General features: G+C 48.0%; 9 protein-coding genes across 10 annotated transcripts; 5 read left to right on the forward strand and 4 right to left on the reverse strand.

Annotated features, from left to right (window-relative positions):
* Positions 1-4: 4 nt before the first annotated feature.
* Positions 5-3,227, forward strand: E1B28_005028 (uncharacterized protein). Of its 2 annotated transcripts, none has more exons than XM_043149568.1 (10): positions 5-194; positions 247-369; positions 435-692; positions 749-810; positions 867-915; positions 961-1,104; positions 1,155-1,593; positions 1,643-1,714; positions 1,767-1,887; positions 1,940-3,227. In XM_043149568.1, exons 2-10 carry the CDS (start codon positions 363-365, stop codon positions 2,063-2,065), a joined length of 1,278 nt encoding a protein of 425 aa, XP_043014174.1. In that variant the 5' UTR covers positions 5-194; positions 247-362; the 3' UTR covers positions 2,066-3,227. The 2 variants fall into 2 exon arrangements, with proteins under 2 accessions (XP_043014174.1, XP_043014173.1); XM_043149567.1 differs by having other exon boundaries at positions 435-545; positions 598-692; positions 1,643-1,887.
* A 186-nt stretch (positions 3,228-3,413) lies between these two features.
* E1B28_005029 (uncharacterized protein) lies at positions 3,414-5,321 on the forward strand (the record flags this gene model as incomplete). The annotated part of the gene is made up of 11 exons (XM_043149569.1): positions 3,414-3,445; positions 3,503-3,625; positions 3,683-3,793; positions 3,848-3,942; positions 3,999-4,060; positions 4,116-4,164; positions 4,222-4,344; positions 4,398-4,836; positions 4,886-4,957; positions 5,007-5,127; positions 5,190-5,321. The coding sequence occupies 11 exons, from the start codon at positions 3,414-3,416 to the stop codon at positions 5,319-5,321; spliced, it is 1,359 nt and encodes a 452-aa protein (XP_043014175.1).
* Positions 5,322-6,897: 1,576 nt separating this feature from the next.
* On the reverse strand, positions 6,898-8,515 carry E1B28_005030 (uncharacterized protein; the record flags this gene model as incomplete). The annotated part of the gene is made up of 9 exons (XM_043149570.1): positions 6,898-7,254; positions 7,304-7,409; positions 7,460-7,724; positions 7,779-7,827; positions 7,885-7,946; positions 8,001-8,095; positions 8,152-8,262; positions 8,317-8,433; positions 8,484-8,515. 9 exons carry the CDS (start codon positions 8,513-8,515, stop codon positions 6,898-6,900), a joined length of 1,194 nt encoding a protein of 397 aa, XP_043014176.1.
* Positions 8,516-8,837: 322 nt separating this feature from the next.
* E1B28_005031 (uncharacterized protein) lies at positions 8,838-9,185 on the reverse strand (the record flags this gene model as incomplete). Its single annotated transcript, XM_043149571.1, has 1 exon — positions 8,838-9,185. One exon carries the CDS (start codon positions 9,183-9,185, stop codon positions 8,838-8,840), a length of 348 nt encoding a protein of 115 aa, XP_043014177.1.
* Positions 9,186-9,499: 314 nt separating this feature from the next.
* On the forward strand, positions 9,500-9,850 carry E1B28_005032 (uncharacterized protein; the record flags this gene model as incomplete). The annotated part of the gene is made up of 2 exons (XM_043149572.1): positions 9,500-9,511; positions 9,575-9,850. The coding sequence occupies 2 exons, from the start codon at positions 9,500-9,502 to the stop codon at positions 9,848-9,850; spliced, it is 288 nt and encodes a 95-aa protein (XP_043014178.1).
* Positions 9,851-10,745: 895 nt separating this feature from the next.
* On the forward strand, positions 10,746-12,892 carry E1B28_005033 (uncharacterized protein). Its single transcript, XM_043149573.1, has 11 exons — positions 10,746-10,924; positions 10,982-11,104; positions 11,162-11,272; positions 11,327-11,421; positions 11,478-11,539; positions 11,594-11,642; positions 11,698-11,826; positions 11,879-12,317; positions 12,367-12,438; positions 12,489-12,609; positions 12,671-12,892. The coding sequence occupies exons 1-11, from the start codon at positions 10,893-10,895 to the stop codon at positions 12,794-12,796; spliced, it is 1,359 nt and encodes a 452-aa protein (XP_043014179.1). The 5' UTR covers positions 10,746-10,892; the 3' UTR covers positions 12,797-12,892.
* Positions 12,893-16,070: 3,178 nt separating this feature from the next.
* On the forward strand, positions 16,071-20,070 carry E1B28_005034 (uncharacterized protein). The gene is made up of 11 exons (XM_043149574.1): positions 16,071-16,095; positions 16,164-17,107; positions 17,171-17,668; positions 17,724-17,786; positions 17,842-17,888; positions 17,949-18,324; positions 18,381-18,950; positions 19,012-19,295; positions 19,364-19,482; positions 19,538-19,643; positions 19,700-20,070. Exons 2-11 carry the CDS (start codon positions 16,464-16,466, stop codon positions 20,008-20,010), a joined length of 3,018 nt encoding a protein of 1,005 aa, XP_043014180.1. The 5' UTR covers positions 16,071-16,095; positions 16,164-16,463; the 3' UTR covers positions 20,011-20,070.
* A 197-nt stretch (positions 20,071-20,267) lies between these two features.
* On the reverse strand, positions 20,268-20,923 carry E1B28_005035 (uncharacterized protein; the record flags this gene model as incomplete). Its single annotated transcript, XM_043149575.1, has 2 exons — positions 20,268-20,860; positions 20,917-20,923. The coding sequence occupies 2 exons, from the start codon at positions 20,921-20,923 to the stop codon at positions 20,268-20,270; spliced, it is 600 nt and encodes a 199-aa protein (XP_043014181.1).
* A 1,165-nt stretch (positions 20,924-22,088) lies between these two features.
* Positions 22,089-23,921, reverse strand: E1B28_005036 (uncharacterized protein; the record flags this gene model as incomplete). The annotated part of the gene is made up of 10 exons (XM_043149576.1): positions 22,089-22,112; positions 22,164-22,311; positions 22,366-22,546; positions 22,600-22,768; positions 22,818-22,924; positions 22,990-23,097; positions 23,148-23,296; positions 23,345-23,712; positions 23,762-23,852; positions 23,902-23,921. The coding sequence occupies 10 exons, from the start codon at positions 23,919-23,921 to the stop codon at positions 22,089-22,091; spliced, it is 1,365 nt and encodes a 454-aa protein (XP_043014182.1).
* Between the last annotated feature and the right edge of the window lie 120 nt (positions 23,922-24,041).

A 24,041-nucleotide genomic window follows, 5' to 3' on the forward strand; every position in this document is an offset into this window, starting at 1 on the left:
CAGTCGGCTTTCTTTCGACTCCGGTGACTTCAAGTTGACTTTCTATTTGACAGCAGGAATTACTTCAAGAAGATGAAACCCAAGGCTACAATCATCTTATCAGCCATCTTGGCCCCATCCTAATTGTAGACGAACTCGAAGGAAACACTATCGCAGGACACTATGACCATCAAAGCCATCGTATTTGAAGTCAAGTGCGCTCTGTCCAAGTCTCGATGAAGCTCCCATCATTGACGATCCTTGAAGCTGGACTGTATGGAGTGGCAAGCTCGACCCACACAAGTGGGGGAAAGGCCACTCGGCTCGCGACAAACCGGAAGACAACCTCAAACGGGACTCCTCAGATAAGCACGTAATCCGCGATGTTAGGTGAGAAGGTTCAATCCTCAATCTTGGACCAGTGAAAGTGAAAGTTTATATACTACCGTCTCCAGCAACCACTCTCATGAGATACGTCTCTTTAACGACATACCGAAGATCATCCACGACATCAAAAAGAGACATATTCCCCTTGGTTTCGTCTCCAGGGATTCAACCCGAAAAATGTGCGTTCCTCGACCTAGTTATACAGGCTGAGAACGATTCAAAGATCCATAGGTGTGACCGAGCCCTCTACTTCTTCGAATACCCGGACGAAAACCATCACCACAAGCCAATCATCAACAGTGTGAACTACGACGAGACTGGTAGTGGTGGGTGCACCTTCATTGCTCCTAAAATACGGCCAGGTGGACTAAGGACCGCACAGGGAACTATATAAGTATCTTCAACAAAATCAAGGGCTGGGCATCCGCTCAAGGAAACGAGATTGTATGCCTATCAATGTGGTTCCTCTGTTTCACCCGTCCTCTGAAACATTTATCCAGGTATTCTTTGACTGCCACGAGGAGAGCCTCAAGGTCCATCGCGAGCTAGGTGATTCAGCCCATTTCCAGCCTGACCACCAATCTGACCAGATAGGCGTCCGTGTTGAGATCGTTAGCCATCGTACGGGAGTAACATGGGAGATATACAATCGTGCGCTCGAGAAGTATGGCCATGGAAATGGTGGACACGGACACGGACACGGACATGGTGGCGGCAAGGGGCCTGACACACCGTATTGTACGACCTCGCGATTGCACGCATTACTGCCTTCACTTATTGCTCAACAGATGGTCAACCGAAATTGGGCAAACTTCTCGGCGAAGGGAAATTCTCCAAAGTCTATGAAGCAGCAGATGATCGTGACGCAGTGGTCAAGGTGCTGAAAAACTGGACTACAGCGCAACGTCGTCGTCTCCTCGAAATATATGCTATCGTCAAGAGCGGCCGCCCCTTTGACCCAGGCAACAATCAACAGGACCAGTATCTTCTCATGATCGCACTGGAGCTCCGTAATCTCAACATGATACAAGAACTCAAAGATCCGAAACCAGAAGACTTCTCCGGATGGTTCAAAATGAAAAAGATTGAAGGGACCCATATCTGGAAGCACCATCTATATAAGAAACATCCGTTCGGCGTCAAGTTCCAAGAGTTTGTCAAGGCGTGCATGCACCTCACCGTGGACGCGATTGAGCGCGTCGTCAAGACATATGGTGTCGAGCATTGGTCAGTTCTCTCAAGTCGTACTGAATCCGTACTCATCGACACACCGCAGCGATGCACATTTCAAGAATGTGGTCTATGACTTCGATGGGGACAAACCTGTACGGGCAAGACTTCTGGATTGGTACGACGTCCCTAGGCTATAGTGCTCGAGGAGCAATACTCACGACGAGCAGGGGTATTGCCGTTAAAATGCGCTGGGACGGTAGTCGATACATCCGGGGAGATGATTTCCAACTCATTGTCCCCCAATACCAAGATTCTAAGCCTGGGCTGAAATATACTCCCGACGAATTCGTGAGTTTCCTAGGTTCTTTAGTCGCTATAGCTTGTTCATAACCTTTCACAGCGACGCTATTGGGTAGGGTGGATGGTGAAGACAGAATACACTGCTCTATGGTCGAGGAATGCCATTACTGAGAAAGACGGCCAGGAATTCTTGAAGGATTTGGACTGGTGGTATCATCGTCATTGATCAAATATCGTTTATCTTCAGATACGTATCCTCCATGCCATTATTATTAGTGTGAAAGTGGGTCGGGGAGTGGTATGAGACTGTGTACAAGTAGTAGAGAGCAAAAGACAGAGAAGAGGAAGAGGAAGAAGTCAATGAAAGGTCTCAGTGGGGGAGCTAAAGAGAAATGGAAGGAAGATGAGTTGCCTACAACATCCAGACTAAGTATAAACTGGAGGTTTCAAGGAAGAAACTTACTTCCTCTTTTCTTTCCCTCTGCCAATATCCAAAATAACCACGGTGAAGAATATTGCAAATACTAGTACAACACAACCACTCCGTCTTGTAGGTACGGTACCCGATGTTTTCACGGAATCTCGCAAAGTCGTTTCTTGAGGAATCGTTATCTTCCGGCCACGAACGAAGAACTCCGTTCATTTTCCTGACATGCCCACCGTCAAGATCAGGTTCGCCTGAACCTGTGGATACATCGCCAGTTCGTTAAACCGCCGGGTACTAAGGCCTAAGGTTTCGCAGACAGTCGTCTTCGCTTCGGCAAAAGCAGTTTCTTCATCCATTTGGATATATATTTGGCACTACTGAAAGGACGCACCAACTTCGGAAAGGACGGTAGAAGAAACGTACTTTGTGACTAGCGCGACGACCTTTGGGTACACGGTTTAGGATGCAGAGTCCAATATAAGATGTATGCGTGGGCCCTCAAAACTGTCAATTCAGACTCCGAGCTGATGTTCATGTCAAAGTCGATGAGTGGATCGTCGCTCCCTATTGAGATATGCTCTTGGACGTAGAATGTTCGTATTCGCGTCGCGACGTCTATTGAGCGGCTGACCGTGCACCTTCTGACCTTGTTCCGGGCAATGGGATCTATTGATTCGAGCATATATCAACTCAACGGGGTAGGCTCTGACGCGAATGTCTGGTAAATGAAAGGAATCGGTCACTCACGGAGCACAAACTCCTCCATACACCTTCTAGCTTGAACTTCCTTCCATCAGGAAATTCTGAGTCCGACGACAGTCCTGAGGGTGATATAATACATCATGTCAATCGATAGCGGCATTTGTGAGGACTTGTGAGTATATACGATGTCAAAATCGCATTGATTCATAGGAACGAGGTTTCCTTGAGGCAATTCTGAATTTTGCTGGGCGGAGTGGCGAGGCTTCGCGGAGTTTAAAATTAAATACCGACTCCGGCGATTTCAACTTGACTTCCTTCTGTTTGCGATCTGGTATTGAATCGAATAAGAACAGCGACATGTACCAGATCCCACAGTTATCCCGTCAGCCATCTTTGGGCCCATCCTGATTGCAGGGGAACTCGAAGGAAACACCTACTGGACGTTATGACCATCAAAGCCATCGTATTTGAAGTCAAGTGCGCTCTGTCCAACTTTTTATGAAGCTCCCATCATTGACGATTCTCTTCTTGAAGCTGGACTGTATGGAGTGGCAAGCTCGACCCGGCAAAGTGGGGCAAAGGTCGTTCAGCTAGCAAGAAACTCGAAGACAATCTGGAACTGGACGTCTCAGACAAGCAACTAATTCGCGATGTTAGGTGAGAGGGTTCAACGTCGATCATTCAATCTTCGAGGTGATGAATGATCTCCTTCAGCAACTACTCCCTCGAGATACGCCTCTTTCAAGACATACCTAAGATCATTCACGATATCAAAAAGAGGCGTATTCCCCTTGGTTTCGTCTCTAAGGACTCGCCCCGAGCAATGTGCGTAAATTAGCTTTGCTTTATAAGACTGAAGTCAATCTAAAAATCTCAAAGGTGTGACCGAGCACTCTATCTCTTCGAATACCCGGACGAGAACCACAAGGACAGGACAATTAATAGTGCCGTGGACTATAACGAGACAGGAAATGGTAGGTACACTCGTATGGATCACCAGAGACAGCCAGGTACATCGAGAACCTCACAGGTGACTTCATAAGCATATTCAATAACGTCAAGGATTGGGCGTTTGCTCAAGGACAGGAAATCGTACGTTCCTCGCTAGGACTCCTCTTCTGAGCTGTCCTCTGAAAAATTCATCCAGTTGTTCTTCGACTATCACGAGGAGAGCCTCAAGGTCAATCGCGAGCTAGGTGGGTTGGCATAACGTGCCTACCAGCCCGACTGCGAACCTGACCATCTGAGCATAGGTGTCTGTGTCGAGATCGTCAGCGATCACACTGGAGTAACTTGGGATATATACAATCGTGCGCTCGAGAAGTATGGTCAGGGGGGTGGCGGTGGAAGTGGCAAGGGGCCTGATAAACCGTATTGTACGACCTCAACTGCCCCCAATACCGGGTGTCCTTATTGATTGCTCGAACAGATGGTCAACCGAAATTGGGCAAACTTCTCGGCGAAGGAAAATTCTCCAAAGTTTATGAAGCGGCAGGCGGTTCAGACGCAGTGATCAAGGTGTTGAAAAACTGGACCACAGAGCAACGTCGTCGTCTCCTCGAAATCTATGCTGTTGTCAAGAGCGGTCGCCCCTTTGACCCAGGCAACAATCAACAAGACCAGTATCTTCTCATGATCGCACTGGAGCTCCGTAATCTCAACATGATAAAAGAACTCAAGGATCCGAAACCAGAAGACTTCTCCGGATGGTTCAAAATGAAAAAGATCGAAGGGACCCCTGTCTGGAGGCACCATCTATACAAGAAACATCCGTTCGGCGTCGAGTTCCAAGAGTTTATCGCGGCCTGCATGCACCTCGCCATGGACGCGATTGAGCACGTCGTCAAGACATATGGTGTCGAGCATTGGTCAGTTCTCCCAGGTGGTACTGAATCCGTACTCATCGACACACCACAGTGATGCGCATGTCAAAAATGTAGTTTTTGACTTCGATGGGGACAAACCTGTACGGGCGAGACTTCTGGATTGGTACGTCGTGCCTAGGCTATAAGGCTCGAGCAATACTCACGACGAGCAGGGGTATTGCCGTTAAAATGCACTGGGACGGTAGTCGATACATCCGGGGAGATGATTTCCAACTCATTGTCCCCCAATACCAAGATTCTAAACCTGGGCTGAAATATACTCCCGACGAATTCGTGAGTTTCCTAGGTTCTTTAGTCGTTATACCTTGTTCATAACGTTGTACAAACCACTACAGCGGCGCTATTGGGTCGGGTGGATGGTGAAGACAAAGTACACTGCTTTCTGGATGAGGAATGCAAATGCAATTACCCAGAAAGATGGTCAGGAATTCTTGAAGGATTTGGATTGGTGGTATCATCGTCATTGATCAAATATTACTTTACCTTCAGATACATAACCTCCATGTCATTATTACTAGCGTGAAAGTGAGGTGGCTGACGCCGGCATGGTACGAGTTCAAATTCTAGGCAGCGGGGGCTGGGAGCAGGTAGCAGAGAGCAAAAGAGCAAGAGAAAGGTATCGATTAAAGGGGCAAGATAACTTGCCTGTATCATCCAAACTAAATAGAAACCCCTGGAGGGTGATTTATTGTTTCTTTTCCTTCCCTAGGAACTGGAGTGAAAATGTGCAAAAATATACTGTGATTCACAGAAAAGCCCAAATTTCTGCTACGGGAAAGTGGTTTACTATTCACCAGCAAATTGAATACCGTTCATATCCGTTTTTGCAGGCCTGGCGACGGTAGCCTTATATTTACTTACACTGGATTTCTGAAATTTCCTTGACGGGATGTCAACGGTAACGGGGACAGCCCTAGGCTACTGAGAACAAGTACTAAGGACGACATATTCGAACTCGAGAGCGGTGGTGAACTGAAGAAAACAGAATACTCGTGGGAACAAGAGCAGTCAAGACTTTACATAAGCCAGGAAGGTGAACGCCGCAGCACCAGGAGGGGGGCACATTGGGTAGTATGTCCGATCCGTTGACCCCCATTTTGGACCATTTTTGGTACATACTTTTGGGTCAATTTGGGCAGGTATTTGGTACATTTGGATTGGGTAGGTGAATTTTGGTCCATTTTGTGTACATAACCGATACAACCTCGTATCTACCGTACTGATTATTTTAAGGGTACTATATTGTAGAAGAATCGAAACAAACACTAAGAACAATTGGAGGAGCTAATCTGACTAGCCCTCTCTGTCTTCAGAGCCCAACTTGTAAGGTATGTTACTCTTGCGAGGCGTCCGAGCCCTCGCACAGAACAGATCCTGGTGCGTGGTCGCGTGGTGGACGTTGCGGTGAGAAAGTGAAAGGTAGCACTCAGGTTGAAAACAAACCCAAGGGCATATAAATCCGGTACCCAGGACAACCCCGATTTTTGGTACATACGGATCGGACTTGGCTACCGACGAGCCCATTTACGCACATTAGGGATCGTAGGTGGTACTCAATTTGGGTCATTTTAGGTACACTAGGATCGGAGTGTCGGCCAAAATGAGACCCGTTTTTGGTACATCCCGGATAGGACCGTCCAGTGTATATGCCCCCCTCCTGCAGCACCTCGGTGCAAAGAGACGAAGGGTGGCCAAAAATCGAAAGGCACACAACCATGAAACCTACGACAAAAATCTCCACAAACAAGCTACACACAAAACCGTCAACGCCCTCAGAGGCATCAAACAACATAAACCGGAGGAACACTGGCGTCGAGTGCGCCCGTGCGTCTTAGTACTAGTCTACTTGTTACACGTAAAACTAAAGAAACAAAAAAAAAAAAGGTGAACGCCGCCCGGCTTGAACTTGAGTTGCCGGTATGTTGCCGGGCATCAACTGAAGTAGGTTATTTGAGTTGACATTGAAGAGGAGAATATGTAGATACTGTACTAGCCTATAGTACATCACGACCATTTTGTATTGTAGGTACGTACGAGGTCACTTCAGCCGATATTTTCACGGAATCTCGCAAAGTCGTTTCGGGTTTCTTGAGGAATCGTTATGTTCCACTCACGAATCTTCCCTTGGTAATAAACATTGGTCGCAGACCTCAGTTCATTGTCTGAAATGCGAACGGTCAAGATCAGGTTCTCCTGAACCTGTGGATATATCACAAGTTCGTTAAACCGCCCGGCCACGGGAAAGGTCCCGCCCATGTTCGGATGTCGCGAGAAGAGGACGTAGGGCTTCTTCACTCCCCACTGCGCTACCTGCCGATTTCGATCCTCCTCGCTCCAGCCGAGCGCAAAATCTGACGCCCTGTTTTGCTTGAGATCGTTGCGACTGTCAGGCACCCAAATCTAGGCGTTCTTCAGTGAATGTTTCTTGGTGTGGCTTGAATCCTCGTACCTTGTTCATTCGATCCCATATATCCCCATCTCGAGCGTAGATAGCACAAACTGTGGTTGCAACCCCAGGGAAGTAAGTTTTGATCCACTGGTTGAACCAGATTGCCCTGGTCAAACTTAGAAAAAAGAAAGGCGACACAGGGAACTGAAATCTTACACCCGAGGGTCGTCCGCCACGTACATGGCAAAGCCCCATCTCGCAGCTTCTTTCCTATCGGTTCGTCTCCCTCCAGCTTCAAGTTGTTGGATAGTTCCCATGTCCATCCCCGAAAATCCGATGAGCTTTCTCTTGGGGTAACTGTTCAAGGCTGTTCCATGCCATAGGCTGTGGATAGCTTTGGTTCGTCGCCATATATCCAGTCCCTCCTGATAGTTGTCCCAGGTCAGACCCTTTTGATCTCGCGAAACCTGAAAAGTCACGCCTACAGTGACAGGCGTCAGTCGAATGTGCAACAGTAAGAATGAGAAAAGCATACCGAGCATCATCTCAACGGTGTTGTTGATCGCCTCATCGTCGTAGAGGATCTGGGGCCGAGAAAATCAGCTGGTGGATCTCCGCCTCAAAGCTACGGTAAGACCCACCATGTCAGAGTAGTCAAAGTTTGTCCAGCCCTTGATCTTACGGAAGTGAGTCGTTTTATCGGCTGCACGCGCTGGCTTAAGTATTGCCATTAAGTCAACTCATGGAAACGACTTACCATCGTACACTTCGTTGAAATTGACGAGCTCGATGACTCGCTTGTCTTTCCCATGTTGATCCTGGATAGTCCAGTGCCAAAGGGCCCTGTCACACCTGATCCAATGTAAGCACAATGGAGTAAAGTAAATTTGCAAACTCAAACCACCCACATGCCTTTGCTCGTATTCCGAGATACAATGGCCAGTTTTGCCCCGTTCTTCAAGATATCCTGTATTATCTTCGGCACATCAGCATACATGCCGCAGGCCCTGTTATGATTTCTGGAGGCGATATCGATGAAAAGCAGACTAACGAAAGAGTATACGAAAACATACGTTCGATCTTGAATTTCCCAGTAGTTCCTCTTCTCGATGTTGTCTTCTGCAGGGACATACGCGCCGGGACCCTTACCCCATTCGTTGACCTTGAGCCATCCCCAAAAGAGGGTCCAGCTGGATGTGACGGTGAGTAAGCTGCAGCGTGCTCTGGAAAGCGGACGTACTCTGTATCAAGAGCGACAAGTTTTGGGTACATGGAATTATAAAGGCAAAAAGATGTAGGCCAAATTTCCTCAGAGATGGGGAGAGTAGCACGAATAAGTTCAATCCGAAGGTCCTTTAATCCAAACTGGTGTGCGAGTCTGGTGCACCATGCATGGCCCGCTACCTTCAAAAGCCCGATTCATGCTCGTGACATGTCGACGTCCGTGTGAGTCGGTTTAGATCTGTCAAAAGGAAGGTCTTGATCGGCCCCAAGAACTGGCTTTGACGCGTTCCATTCAATGTCCATAACGGATTCAATCTAAAGGTTTTTATCGACAAGAATTGGAAGGGGCCTGCATTCAAGACGCCGATGATCAACATATATTCGCCATTACGACGGCTTTGAAAATTGAAAAGGCCGGAGTGTTGGCCACGAGTGTGAAGGAGTTTCTCCAGTTGTAGTCAAATGAAACCAGTTCAAACTTCATACTTGCTTCATATGCACCGAGATACTGGTACTTCCAAATTGACAGTCTTGTTCGCTCCACCACATGACCGTGCTCGCTTTGAGGAAGCGAGACAAAAGCGGGGTCTTCATTGAGAAGATTCCGTAGTATGCATCCAGGACTGAGGGGAAACGAGATTGGCAGGACAGGGCGTGGGATATCCGAAAAGGTTCCTTCTGTTTGTTGGACAAACAAAGAACGGTCCTTCAAGGTCATCCGAAAGGTACCATACTAGATAAGGCGGTGGTCGATATTCGAGTTTTTCGACTGAGCCGTGAAGCCCCCAAGTTGCAGCTCAACCTCCCTGAAGATGAGCACACAATCTCTGACAACATGCGTTATTATGATTGGCCTTGGGTAAACCTTGTTTTCTCGAATCCATACTTCTTGTCTTGTCGATACGTAAGATCGATGAAGCGGGGCCACATTATCAGGGAAAACTACCCTCGCGAAACACCTTCGGAATTGCCTCCCGAATAGCCACATTTCCCTTTATTGTGAATCTCTCCACCAACAGCAAGGTCACTGACATGTATCCTAGGGTTTTGTGCCCGTGCGGCCCGCTCATCGCTTTACTGCACTCTCGCTGAGTTTTCTCTCAACAGCCTGCTGAAAAGCTTCCGAAGGACCCAGAATTCGGATTCGAGAACTGGGACGATCCAGAAGGGGCCGTAGAATGGAATCGCATGGCCAACTACCTCATCGAGTTGAAGGAGACAGGCGTCTTCGGTGAACACCACTCCGTCGGTGACGACGTCGTCTCGAAATGGAAGAGTACAGCAAGGCAGAACGCCAATCCCGGGGCGAGAATCTTGTCTATGTTGCCAAGGCTAGGCGAGAGGCCCGCTCCTACTACACGCCTGGCAAGTCTCGACTTTTAGTTGACGCTGACACTCTTGGTAGATGGAGATACGCGTGATGGAGAAGATTTTAGCAGTTTCATACTAGTAATGGCATTTATGGACGTACCCGAATTGTTCAAAGAAATTGTAATAGTTCCATCAACTCGACGAGGGATTACTGTACATGTAATGGCCGTGGCACCACTGCTGCCGGTAAGATTTCGCAGACAGTCGTCTTCGCTTGGGGACCAAAAGCAGTTTCCTTGATCCAATCGGAGAAAAATCTGGCACTCCTGAAAAGATACACGAACTTTCAGATTAAGTCAGTGATGTATTACGCATATGGGAAAGGACGGTAGAAGAAACGCACTCTGTGGCTACGCGACGACCTTCTGGTACAGTCCAAACTCCAAGCCGACATTCATGTCAAAGTGGACGAGTGGAATTGTCGCACCCTATTGAGATGTGTTCCTTGGACGTAGAAGGTTCGTATCCGCGTTACGAGGTCTATTGAGCGGCTGACCCTGCATCTTCTGACCTTGTTCTGACCGCAGGTCGAGCAGTGAGATCTATTGATTCGAAGTTATGAGCATATATCAACTTAACGGGCCAGTCTCGGACGCGAATGTCTGGTAAATGAAAGGAATCGGTCACTCACGGAGCACAAACTCCTCCGTACACCTTCTAGCTTGAACTTCCTTCCACGCTGAGCGCGACGACAACGGGGCTGAGGGTGATAATGCATCATGTCAATCGATAGTGGTACTTGTGATGACTTGTGAGCATATACCATGTCAAAATGGCATTGATTCACAGGAACGAGGTTTCCTTGAGGCCGGAGGGCTTTGCAATTTTTAAAGTTCCCGACCTGGCGAAGTTTGAATTACACAATTTGAACTTGGCGGAGTTTAAATACCGATTCCGGCAACTTGAACTTTGACTTCCTTCTGTTGGCTGAATCGAATAAGAACAGCAACATGTACTTCAGGAAGATAAAAAGCCAGATACCCCAGTCATCCCATCAGCCTTTTTGGACCCATCCTGATTGCTGCGGAACTCAAAGGAAACACTACTGGACGTTATGACCATCAAAGCCATCGTATTTGAAGTCAAGTGCGTTCTGTCCAACTTTCTATGAAGCTACCATCATTGACGATTCTCTTCTTGAAGCTGGACTGTATGGAGTGGCAAGCTCGACCCGGCAAAGTGGGGCAAAGGTCACTCAGCTAGCAAGAAACTCGAAGACAACCTTGAGCGGGACGTCTCAGACAAGCAACTAATTCGCGATGTTAGGTGAGAGGGTTCAACGTCCATCATCCAATCTTCGAGGTGACGAATCATCTCCTTCAGCAACTACTCCCTCGAGATACGCCTCTTTCAAGACATGCCCAAGATCATTCACGATATCAAAAAGAGGCGTATTCCCCTTGGTTTCGTCTCTAAGGACTCGCCCCGAGCAATGTGCGTAAATTAGCTTTGCTTTATAAGACTGAAGTCAATCTAAAAATCTCAAAGGTGTGACCGAGCACTCTATCTCTTCGAATACCCGGACGAGAACCACAAGGACAGGACAATCAATAGTGCCGTGGACTATAACGAGACAGGAAATGGTAGGTACACTCGTATGGATCACCAGAGACAGTCAGGTGCATTAAGAACCTCACAGGCGACTTCATAAGCATATTCAATAACGTCAAGGATTGGGCGTCTGCTCAAGGAGAGGAAATCGTGCGTCCTCGCTAGGACTCCTCTTCTGAGCTGTCCTCTGAAACATTTATCTAGGTCTTTTTCGACTGTCACGAGGAGAGCCTCAAGGTCAACCGCGAACTAGGTGGGTTGGCATAGCTTGCCTACCAGCCCGACTGCGAACCTGACCGTCCGTATAGGCGTCCGTGTCGAGATCGTTAGCCATCGCACTGGAGTAACTTGGGACATATACAATCGTGCGCTCGAGAAGTATGGCCACGGGGGTGGCGGTGGTGGTGGTGGCGGCAAGGGGCCTGATACACCGTATTGTACGACCTCAACTGCCCCCAAAACCGGCTGTCTTATTAATTGCTCGAACAGATGGTCAACCGAAATTGGGCAAACTTCTCGGCGAAGGGTTATTTTCCAAAGTCTATGACGCGGCAGGCGATTCAGACGCAGTGATCAAGGTGTTGAAAAACTGGACTACAGAGCAACGACGTCGTCTACTCGAAATCTATGCTGTCGTCAAGAGTGGTCGCCCCTTTGACCCAGGCAACAATCAACAAGACAAGTATCTTCTCATGATCGCCTTGGAACTCCGTAACCTCGAAATGATAAAGGAACTCAAGGATCCGAAACCAGAAGACTTCTCCGGATGGTTCAAAATGAAAAAGATTGAGGGGACCCATATCTGGAAGCACCATCTATACAAGAAACATCCGTTCGGCGTCAAGTTCCAAGAGTTTGTCAAGGCGTGCATGCACCTCACCGTGGATGCAGTTGAGCACGTCGTCAAGACATATGGTGTCGAGCATTGGTCAGTTCTCTCAAGTCGTACTGAATCCGTACTCATGGACACACCACAGCGATGCACATTTCAAGAATGTAGTTTACGATTTCGATGGGGACAAACCTGTACGGGCGAGACTTCTGGATTGGTACGTCGACCCTCTATAGGGCTTGAGGAGCAATACTCACAATGAGGCAGGGGTATCGCCGTTAAAATGCGCTGGGACGGTAGTCGATACATCCGGGGAGATGATTTCCAACTGATTGTCCCCCAATATCAAGATTCTAAGCCTGGGCTGAAATATACTCCCGACGAATTCGTGAGTTTCCTGGGTTCTTTAGTCGTTATACCTTGTTCATAACGTTGTACAACCACCACAGCGGCGCTATTGGGTCGGGTGGATGGTGAAGACGGAGTACACTGCTCTCTGGTCGAGGAATACCATTACACAGAAAGATGGCCAGGAATTCTTGAAGGATTTAGACTGGTGGTATCATCGCCGATAAACAATGATTTTAAATATTTACCTTCCGATGTCTTCAATTGCTGTAGAGTACTGTGTAGTGTACTGAATAACAAGAATTCAAATATTCATTCCCCACAAGGATCAAGAAGTAGTTCTGCCACCCTCGGATCAAATCTCAACTTGGAATCGAGCGGTGAGAAAGACATCCATACCAAGTTCATACAGAACCTCTCCAGAACGGACTTTACTATGGATACATGTGGCAGATGGGAAGTGTTACACGAAGAAGTGACATAGGCTGCAGCCCGGGCAGAGTATAATATACGCAGGAGAGGACGGCCAGTGGTTTGGAAGCGACCCTTGCATCTACACCACGGTTCGTGCGGGATATCAAAAGGATGTCCGCGAGCTGATGTTACGAGCTCCTGCCTTGAAGTCTTGACGGACATACTGGGGATGTCGGAATGATTGCTCGGAATAAGTCAGAAAAAGATCCCCTGCCCAGACATCCTCACGATATCCCACGAGGAATGTCCCAGCGACATCCTTCATTCATCCATTTACTACTACTTGTGGCACCTTTAACTGTGATCCCGGTATTTTTCTTTCCTTATGCTGGCCTCACACTCATATGTTCCCAATGTGTCTGTGATTGTCTTTAGATACCCTTTCGAGATAGCATTTCTGTCTAGACTAGGTTGAATGACCAAATGATTTATCCTACTTGGCTATGGTATCAACATAAAACATACATGCTGACTGTGACCAACCTCTTCAATAGACATGAAAAGCACCTCATAGAAACACTATCATGTGAAGCTGAATCGACTCTATTCATCCTGAATATTAGACATCAAGTTGTAAAATATAGTGGTCCGTGGATCATAAATAATGAACGATGATAACGAGCGCAGTCCGAGGCTGCGCTGTGACTGACTATGTACTGGGGTTGAAGGAATATGGTATGTGTACATAGCTGAGAAAGGTTAGAGGTATTTATGAGTAACGATAGGTGGCAGTTGTGCAAGATATGGTATTGGGCGAGCATGGATCTAATCAACAGCAGCGGTGGTAGTGGGAAGGGCTGCAAAAGCTTCTTTCGTCACGCTGGAAAATTGAGAGCGGTCGCACTCGAGGTATCGTGCCATAGCCCTGATAAAACACAAATGAGTTGACGAGACGGAACGAGAGTCTGTGACCACGCACCGAGAGATACGGAGAGGATCTTTTCTTCACGAATCTTTTTCAACCTCTCGTCAATGTCGTTCCAAAATGTTGCTGGAGCCTTTCCGTCGTCGGTATCAGCTCCTCCATCAATAAATTCGCGATGCTAGTATGGCAAAGGGATTAACAGTGAAGTGCGGCAATACTGGCTGCAAGTTAGTAGATATGTCCGTCAGTGCTTCAACCAGAACACTGAGTGCAGCTGCATTCTGGTTGGCGGCCATATCGAATTGACCACTCAAGGTCAGCCACCTGCTGTTGTGGTTGGTCTTCTTCGACTAGCGGCAGACCAATGGTGGTTGTGAGAGGACTTTGAAGAAAATTGTCGTCGTCGTCTGAGGGCGACATCAGCAGCGGAATTCGAAGAGGAAATTAGTAGATGGAGGGAAGGATAAAATCAGAAGAGGAAATACCTGCGCCCATGCTTTGTAACCATTCTTAAGTATTTTCGCTTGTTCTACTTTTCAAGCCCCGACTTCATGAATAGTCCGACTCGGACAAGAAAAGTCAGAGCCAGCTCTGTCACTGAGATGCTGAGTGCGTTACCAAAGGCTCGAGGGATATGTTGGAAGGACAGTGGGGAAGAACATCAATAGAAGGCTGAGATTCTAGTAGAAGGATATGGTAATGAGGGGGTTCTGTCGAGATAACGACCTCAATGGGAGATTAAAAAAATGTCAAAAGGACATCCCAACGGCAGAGGAGGAATACGTACGCCGACGCGTCCATTTGAGGTTGTTAGGATGTCAGGCTGATGTACATCAAAAACATTAACATAATGTCGCGCGCTGACCATCGCACCTATATCCCGAGAAATTGGTGGTGTAGTGGGTCCGACAATATAACTCTGATAAAGGTGCGATGTGCGAGTAGGATCAATTGAGACCAGCTCTAATAGATCAAGACTGGGCGTTTGTGCCTGAGTCGAGGTAACGCACTGTCAGCTTGAACGAGGTTGATGTGCAGACGATGGATTCGAGGCAGTGGTGAGAATGAAATGTTGGTGGGCATCGACAAAATCGAGGAGGATGTCGGTATCAAGTACGACGAATCACGGGATATGTTCTTGGAAACTAGTGGTAATTCCGCTCGAGTTTAACGTAAGTAAATGGTCGCTCTTCGTCGGAGCTTGTAGACATGGGAAGGAGTAACTGTCGATGTCGAGTAAAGTATCACACAGAACGAAGTAAATGGTACAGGAAAAGTCGATCGGGTGGTTCTTTGGAGCTCCAGGTTGACAGCCTCAACTGAAGCACCTAGAGGCTAGTATTGTAAATATTGCACCCAGTCAGCAACCATATAGTAAGTAGGTGCTTGCGTGTATGCCGCAGGTTACGAAAGGCTAATCAAAGGTCAGATCCCCAAAATAGCCAGAGTAGGGATGCACAACTCACCATCGACAGCCCTCAGCTCGGAGACCCTTTTGGGATCTACCAACACCCAGCTTGCCCCCTTCGGAGACATGGAAACCGAAGTGAGAATCCAGAGTTGGCGAGAATATACGCGTCAAGCTCCTCCCCACTGTCGGCGTTCAGGTTGAACGTCGGCTCTAGCAGATAACCGTCCCAGATGGTGGATTTCATGAGTTTATTCGAGCTGCGAATGTCTTAACATCAACCAGACGTCTTCAGATCTCTGAGAGCATCATTACCGCCCACTCCAGCTGTCCCAGAAACTCTCAAACAGAAAAACAAGGCGAAGAGCGTAAATCAGAATAAGGATAACGACGAGGAAGCTGGGCCCATTCCACCGCCATTTTCACCATCTATCAAGAGGTGCTCTGAGGAAGCCTGCGGGAGGAATAAACGTCGAACGCGTTTTTGCCGAAGCTAGCTTGGACCTACCGGCGGCAAGAACACGTGTGATTGGGTGTCATTCAAACTCTCCGACAGGATCAGAATGCTGGTTCAAGCCCTCGAATCCTTCCATCGATCAGAACCGCAGCGCATGCGCAGGTGTTCCGCCTCCGAAAGGAGCGAGTAGAGTCAGAACTAGCATCCCGCATGGGGGTTGAGCCGATCGTTCAACAACCCAATATCAATTGCAAACATGGAAACAAACACATACATCAACGTGTATCGATTGGATTCTTTGAAGACCGTCAAAGGGAACATCGTACGTGTTCGTCGTGTTTAACATCTAGTACCAAGCTCAGCGCTTTCGCTCACAATGCCGCAAGTTAGTATGTGAATCAGGCTGCGGCACAGTCAAAGAAGGCAGCTACGGGCATCGATTATCGTGAAGAAACATTCATGTTTGAATTCAACGTAATGTGGGTGGCTCGGCTAGTCTTTTTGATTTGAATTGGCGGAACCCTTTCTTGACTTTGAACTATAAACGGTAAAGGAAGAAAGGACAAAGGCTAAACAAAGGTGCAAGCACGAGGCCTTCCTGGTTAAAGGCCTCCCAGTCATTTATAAAGACGCAACCTTCCCTTCCCGAATCCCATCTTCTATCATACTCATACTTCCATCTTCTCCAAAATGGTCCAGAGAGGTCCATGCCCACAAGTTCTTGCTAACGGCGCATGTTCGGATCCAACTTGTCGACACGAGCATAATGTCCCCAACTGCGATGCTTGCCAGCTCGTCTTCAAGATCCCAAACGAGTATCGAGCACACTTGAAGTCAAAGAAACATCAAAACAAAGTGCAAGGTCTTGCAGAAGCGATGTCGACAGTGCTCTACTGCGCAATATGTCAGATATACGTTCAAGGTATGGCATCATGGACTTCACATATTCGTGGTGGCAAGCATACCACAAAGGCTCGTATTCAAGGCCTCGCGCCGACCATTGAGCCTGAAGTTCCCGAGGAGGTCCCGAACCACGAATTCTGCGTCGTTTGCCAGATCCACATCCTCAACCGGTTCCTGGCTCGTCACCGAGACTCACACCGACACAAGATGCGAGCTCAATTCTTGACCTTCAGGTCGGTTATAGAAGAGGCAGAGAAGGACAAAAATGGGGTCTCGGTGAAAGGAGATTTTGATTTCGGTATTATCGATCCGTCCGCTACCGGTAATGGAATCACAATGCGGGCGACGATTGCAAGAAACGATCCTTCCTCCCGGATAAATCTGGTCCAGTTCCAGTTAGCGTCTTCCCAAGGAAAGCGCACCTATTCCCCGTGAGTGTTTTTGGCCGCTAGATCTGGGAGTACTCCTCACGTTTCTCTTCTTTTCTTTTGTAGATTTACTGTTTCTGGTTTCGGACAAAGCCAAGCTGCAGTGTCCGTTCCTTACACCTCCTCCCCGAGTCTGCCTTTCAATATCACCATGTCAACGCGGTATTTTGGTCGATATGAAGATCGCCTTGAGCTTGTTTTTGAGGATGTACGCCTACGAACACGCTTCTTGATCACCCGGACGCTACTTGTGATTGTCGGGAATAAGGCAGACCACGAGCTTCTTCGGCCCAAGGCACCGTACCAGCCCCGGAAGAGAGTAGCTCGCCAGCCTGAGCTACAGGTTGTGGAAGGAGAGCCAGCTCCCACTCTCAAATCTATACCATATGTCAACACGTTACCAAAAGCACCAATTTCTCAGAACTTGGCGAAGATACTGGCCACTGGTTCTCCGAAAGAAATTGTCGAGCGGCTCCAAACGCTCTTTCTTCCCCGAGTCTTCGCCAGCGAAACCTATTCAAAGCACTTCAAGACTCTTCTTTGGACGGAGGAGTCCCAAATGGAGTTCGTTTTTACTTTCGTTCTATGCCAGCTCCCAAACTTACTTGATTTCTTACAGGCGCGACCTCGAACATTACGATATCCATCAAGCGAAACTTTCAAGGCACAACCAGTATCATTAGTGAGCTCACTTTCTACCCCACCACTTCCTGTAATGCTAAGTGTTCTATGTTTAGTCTTGAGGTCCCAGGCTTGGCCGAGAAACGACCTAGCGTGTTGGTTGGTGCGTACTCGAAAACTTTTTTCTGGTTAAGTTTGTGTCTGATCCATGTATTCTTCGCAGGCGACACGATTCTGGTTCAGCGTAATGGCAGTCGCGAGGGACATTGGTTCGGCGGTTTCGTTCATTTTGTTCGAAAAGAAGAGGTTGGATTGAGGTTCCATTCTTCTTTCGTTCAGAACCCCAATGATCGTTTCTTGGTGAGGTTTAAATTGAACCGATACCCAGTTCGTCGTCAACATCAGGCGCTGGATTCAGCGTTCTCTCAGGACCGAGTCTTATTCCCAGCACCGGAACATCTCCACCCCGCTGCTATTCCTCGAAGTACATCTTTGAGGGTGTACAATGGCACGATTGCCTCCAATCCGAGGCAGCTCCAGGCGGTGACTTCGATTTCTCGCTCACCAGCTGGTGCTGTCCCATTCGTTATCTTTGGGCCGTAAGTGACATTCTTTCCTCCTCTCCGACCTACTCCCTCATACATTGCTCGTGAAGGCCCGGAACAGGGAAAACCGTCACTATGGTTGAATCAATTCGTCAAATTCTCGCCATGAACCCCAGAGCACGCGTGCTCGCCTGTGCTCCTAGCAATTCCGCTGCCGACCTCATCGCACTGCGCCTCATCGATCTCGGCGCCGACGTGTTATTCCGTGCTTATGCGCCATCCCGACACAAAGAACAAGTTCCTCTAGAGCTCTTACCATTCACGTATCGCAATCCCGACGGTCATTTCTCGGTGCCCTCAGTGTTCTCTCGGATGAGACACTTCCGCGTGATTGTTACGACTTGCATATCCTCGGTTATTGTTTCTGGCATCGGGATTCCTCGAGGTCATTACAGTCACATCTTCGTTGACGAAGCGGGCCAGGCTACCGAGCCGGAGGTGATGGTGGCAATCAAGAATATGGCGGATAACAATACCAATCTTGTTTTGTGTGGAGATCCGAAGCAGTTAGGTCCGATCATACGATCTACTGTTGCCCAAAAGTTGGGATTGGAACTTTCATTCATCGAGAGGTTGATGAAGCGGGAGATATATGATGAGGTCCAGGGCTACGGAAAGTCGTATGTTACTTCATAATTTGGGGTTCTAGACTACTCAGGCTGATCAAACATGCGTTAACAGGGTGGTCAAATTGACCAAGAACTACCGTTCCCACAACGCGATCTTGAAGTTCCCGAATGAACGCTTCTATGGTGGTGATCTTGAACCATGCGCTGACCCCAAAATTGCGAACCTTTACACGAACTCGACGCATGTTGTTTCAAACGGTTTCCCGATCGTGTTCTATTCCATTTCTGGGAAAGACGATCGAGAGGCCTCGTCTCCTTCGTTCTTCAATATTGACGAAGTGACTGCGGTCAAGTCCATCGTTGCGAAATTGAGGTCAGACAGGCGCATACGGATTAGTCAGTCAGATCTCTAATTATGATGTGGGTAGTCGGTACTGACGCTCCATCTCCGTGCCTCATGACAGCCGATAACGATATTGGTGTGATTGCGCCCTATCATGCTCAAGTCCTAAAGCTCCGAACCGCTTTTAGGAGTTTCGCGGACTCCGTAAAGGTTGGGAGCGTAGAGGAGTTCCAGGGACAGGTAAATTCTTGAGTCTGAGCCGTTCGATGCAGTCTCAATCATTTCTTTTACACAGGAGCGTAAGGTGATCATCGTTTCTACAGTTAGGAGTAGTCGTGAATTCGTCGAATACGACCTTCGCCATACACTGGGATTCGTCGCTAACCCTCGACGATTCAACGGTCAGATGGTTTAGACGTCTTGGCTTCTGGATGTAACTGATCGTCTTTTAATACAGTCGCCGTCACTCGCGCGCAGTCACTTTTGGTCATCGTTGGAGATCCCTCTGTGTTGTCGCTTGACCCCCTCTGGCGTTCGTTCCTCAATTATGTCCACACGGGTGGTGGTTGGAGTGGGCCGGAGCCGACTTGGGACACTGAGGAGCCTGTAGATGAGGCTGGCGGATACGATGTCAAGTACCGAGATGCTGCACAACAAGACATGAATGCGTTCTCGCGTATGATGGAGGCGCTCACGTTGAACGGCGTGGCAGAGGAAGGAGAGGGCGATAATGTCAATGTCGACAGGCCGTGGGCAGAGGTGGAATGATTTGCGACCTCAGCATTCCTTTGCTTGTATTGAATACCCAAAATATGTTTCTCAGCATCGAATTCAGTTTGTGTGTGAATATTACTTATCGCAACGAATGACCTTGAAGTTTGATCTACTGTACATGATGATGATGAGGAAAGAATGACGGTACCGCAAGCAGCACTAGCAGGAAGCTATTATACATGTACAAAATGAATACTATCGCTACAATAATGGTTGGGTTCTGGTTCCGACAGACTATTGATATAGATCATTCATTGGTTGCGAATGCGGTACTGACGCATAGGACGACCTGAAGGGCGTTCTGGCACCGCTACTCGGGAGGGGGTCAGGTTAGACGAATAGTAGTCTTGAGAGGAAGTGGGGGTGTACTGATGAGTCGTGGGCGGCGAACGAGAAGCAGTCCCATAACGACCACTGTAGCCAGATCCTGAAGCGGAGGACGCAGTGGTCGTCCGGGAGTCTCCTGACCCAGTCCTCTTCCTGACCGCTTTAGCGCGCGAAAGAGGTTCGCCCCAGGACTCTAATGCTTTCATTGTCCTGATCTCCCCGACGGTTCGCAACGGAACATTTTGAATGATATCGTCCCGGAGAGTGCGAGGAGCAGCTTGCTCAGCGTATGCGTTGATATGACCGGTCGGACGCGCGTATAGTGGGAAGGCCTGACGGCTGCTCGCATCGACTGCTGAAGCTGTCGAGCGAGAGACCTTGTAAGTGCCTTTGGTGCAGCCACGGCAGGGGTAGGTCCCAGCAGCCGGTTTAGGTGAGTTAGGATAAGTACATTTCGAGTTGTCGCACTTGTGGTGCAGTGGGGAAGGCCAGTTGGCGGGGACCTTTTTGGCGAAAGCTGTTGATCATCCGCATCAGAACCGTAGAAGATTAAGAGGAGAAAAGGCAACATACAGAACATGGTCCGCGTTTGAGGGGGAGGCTGTAAAGTCGAAGGAGATCAAAGAGGCGAAGATACTTGAGAAGGAATGTGGATGCTGAGATACCAGATCTCGCGAAGATGGAATACAAGGAGAGAGAAAGGATGCGGGAGAGTGGCTGGAGAAGTAACCCTTCCTTTATACCTGTTCGGTTATAAATGTGGCAGACAAAAGGCGTCCAGCTATCTTAATGTGGATGGTTCAAACAATGGTGGCCATCCTGGAGCACCCTATTGTTCGACATTCGGGCCTGCTCGCGTCTTGGAAGTTACGATGTCATCTGTTGAGAATCTGACACGTACAGAAGGGTGCAACAATGAGACCAATGTTGTCAGGACTGACGATGGACACCTCAAAGGGATCCAATGGTATAGATGAGTAGTAAGGAATTGGTGCGAGAAACCTATTTGTGAAACCTATTATTCTCGTAGGAACACCTGTGGTTGACATGGAATTTCCGCATAGTGTCACAGTTTCCACGCATTTCTATACATAGCTTGAATCAAAGTCATGATGGCATTCCGAGAACTGGAAACAAGGAGGGAAGTACGTTCGTTCGCACGCGCGATCGGCGGTCGAAGTTGAACTGAGCTTGGAACCTTATTCCGCTCATTTCGTCAAACAAGAGAACGTCGGCAAGGGTCAAACAATGAATAATGCATGGAGAAAAACAGTAGGGTTCGTATGCTCCATAACTCTTGCGCCTTCAATTTGAGGGTTTGGGTAGCGGGAACATGATTATCTGGTCTCCGAAGGGGAGTTTTTTGCTTGTTTTCTGAACTGAGACACGCGCTCTCTACCTGCTTATGTTGATTGATATGGACACGATAAGGGGAATGACTGGGTAGGAGCCCGCGGAGAATTATGTGATTGATGCGAATTTCCAGAGTCGGGATGGCAACGCAGTGAGATTCGGGAATAGGTAGTCGCAAAATTTGACTTCCAGTCCCTGGTCACGCAAACTTCATGTTGAGACACGTTCCTGTCCAGTTCAAGCCAAAGACAGGCATAGACCAACGGAGTTGCAGAGAGTGGCAGAGGATCTGTTCGTAGAGCAATTGGATGATGTGGACTTAAAGGGGAATGGCGTCACTTTCATGAATAGGGTACGAAGTACTGGACGTGCCATGACCATAGTCAGATAAATTACCGATTCATTTGTACTGTTACCTAGGAGCTCGTAAGCACAGAGGAACAGAAGGAAGGACGAAGGCTAAGAACCTCAACAAATCGGTCGTGCGTCCAACAACTCCTCACGAAGTCCATGTCTTCCCTGGGTATCAGCCACTCCAAAAACAGGAAGAACAGACAGTCCACGATCAAGATGATGGTCCATATGGGACCGGCAAAAGGTCCAAGTTGCATGGTACTGAAGACATTCGGAACATAAGCCAACCAATGTCCAAAGCTTTCGTATATTCACCGTTGGATGCGGTCCCATAAATCGCGTTGTGGTGATTTCATAACAGTGCTATAAACCTTTTCTGTCCTCCTGGTGACTTCTTCCCAATCGTAGAACGTCTTGACGCGCTCATGTGCAAGAACCGGATCGTGTTCATTTCTGGAAACTATCTGAATAGCTTCTGAGATGGCTCGGAAAACATCTATGGATCTTGAGTAAGGCGTGACAGCTGGAGTGATGGTAGACTTAACGAACCGTCCTCTTCTGGCTCTGCAAAACTGATCATATCCGGTGGCAAAATTTCTGGGACCCCTCCCACACGAGTAGACACTACATACAACCCTGCACATGCTGCTTCCAAGATAGCAATCCCGAAGGACTCGGTCAAGGATGTATTCATGAAGATTGAGCCTCGAATAAGTACCTTGAGAGGATAAGTAGGTTGTTGTGGCAAAGAGTGTCAGGTTTCTTACCGAGCGGACATCGTTATGTCGAATTGGTCCCAACAACTCGATGCGATCTTGTAGAAGATGTTTTTCACGCATTTGAAGCAGTTCAATGAGTTTTGGTCCATCGCCACCTGGAGAAAGGTAAAATGCAATCAATCATAATCCTGGTTCGACTAGCAGCAGCCAGGTCACTTGCCTATTAGGAAGTTGACGTTGGGAAAAGCTTGACAAATCCTGGGAGCTGTAGCAACAAGGAGGTCGATACCCTTTCGATACGCGAGTCGGGATAGAACAACAATGGTAACTGCAGGACACAGTCAGGTTCCAAGGTCTAGCGAATTGACCATAACTTACTAGTGTCCGAGGATAACGGATGTCCCGGCTGGAATCTTTCCGCGACTAAAGCATTCGGGATCACATACACGTTTTTCCTCACTATCAATCTCGGGGGATTATCATCCGACTGCTCGAATAGCTCTCCTCGTAGGACTGTGTTTTCACGGCTAATGAAGTTAAGTTGTTAAATACTCGACACACACCATATAAATCACCTCGTATGTGAGACACATATCACCGCATCAACATTTTTGAGTGTTCCGACCAACAGCTTGTTGGTTAGAATGCTCGCGGCGTCGTCGAAGCCAAAAAGACTATGGTCGGTGAAAACGGTGCGTACTCCCAAAAAGTGGGAATGCAATATCCCTTCATGACCCATGGAAGATAGGCTAGCGTGAGCATGAATGAGATGGATATGCTCTCGTATAAGAATAGTGCGCAGATACGGAAGGAAAGTGAAGAAGTTGGGAAGAGTGGCGCCTGAAGCAATTGGGATAATTGGGAGATAGTAGACCTTGACCCCAGGAAGAAGCCAACGAATACCAACGCGATCTGGCGGTCGGCTGTGAGTGATGACAATTACCTTAAAATACAGTGAGTGTAGTCTACCATTCACAGCACAGTATACACACCTTATGACCTTTTCGGGACAGATTTGCACTAAGCATGTAGATGTGATTCTCCACACCTCCGACATCAGGATGAAAAAAATCCGCAATCATACTATGAAAATATCAGCCAGTTTCCGAAACTATCCATAGTCGTAACTCACGCAATGGAAATCGAGTCCATCTAAGTTGGCAGGTTTCGAGAAAAGTCAGGAACATTCAAAGACCATAGCTGCACTCTCAACCGCAAGAGAAAGCTGGAAATATCGAGCAGAGCGAGCGCTCCGTTTCACTGCTCAGATTG

The sequence above is a fragment of the Marasmius oreades genome, chromosome 2 (assembly GCF_018924745.1).
Source record: "Marasmius oreades isolate 03SP1 chromosome 2, whole genome shotgun sequence".
Classification (NCBI taxonomy): domain Eukaryota; kingdom Fungi; phylum Basidiomycota; class Agaricomycetes; order Agaricales; family Marasmiaceae; genus Marasmius; species Marasmius oreades.

Excerpts from the sequence above, each read along its gene's own strand:
- E1B28_005028 (XM_043149568.1), top strand. Across the intron at positions 693-748 it reads CTACGACGAGACTGGTAGTG|GGAACTATATAAGTATCTTC; the intron begins GTGGGTGCACCT and ends AGGACCGCACAG. Across the intron at positions 811-866 it reads CCGCTCAAGGAAACGAGATT|GTATTCTTTGACTGCCACGA; the intron begins GTATGCCTATCA and ends ACATTTATCCAG.
- E1B28_005033 (XM_043149573.1), top strand. The coding sequence starts at position 10,893 with ATGACCATCAAAGCCATCGTATTTGAAGTCAA. Across the intron at positions 11,643-11,697 it reads CAAGGTCAACCGCGAACTAG|GCGTCCGTGTCGAGATCGTT; the intron begins GTGGGTTGGCAT and ends CCGTCCGTATAG. Across the intron at positions 12,610-12,670 it reads AATATACTCCCGACGAATTC|CGGCGCTATTGGGTCGGGTG; the intron begins GTGAGTTTCCTG and ends CAACCACCACAG.
- E1B28_005034 (XM_043149574.1), top strand. The coding sequence starts at position 16,464 with ATGGTCCAGAGAGGTCCATGCCCACAAGTTCTTGCTAACGGCGCATGT. Across the intron at positions 17,787-17,841 it reads AGGCACAACCAGTATCATTA|TCTTGAGGTCCCAGGCTTGG; the intron begins GTGAGCTCACTT and ends TTCTATGTTTAG. Across the intron at positions 19,483-19,537 it reads TAGAGGAGTTCCAGGGACAG|GAGCGTAAGGTGATCATCGT; the intron begins GTAAATTCTTGA and ends TCTTTTACACAG.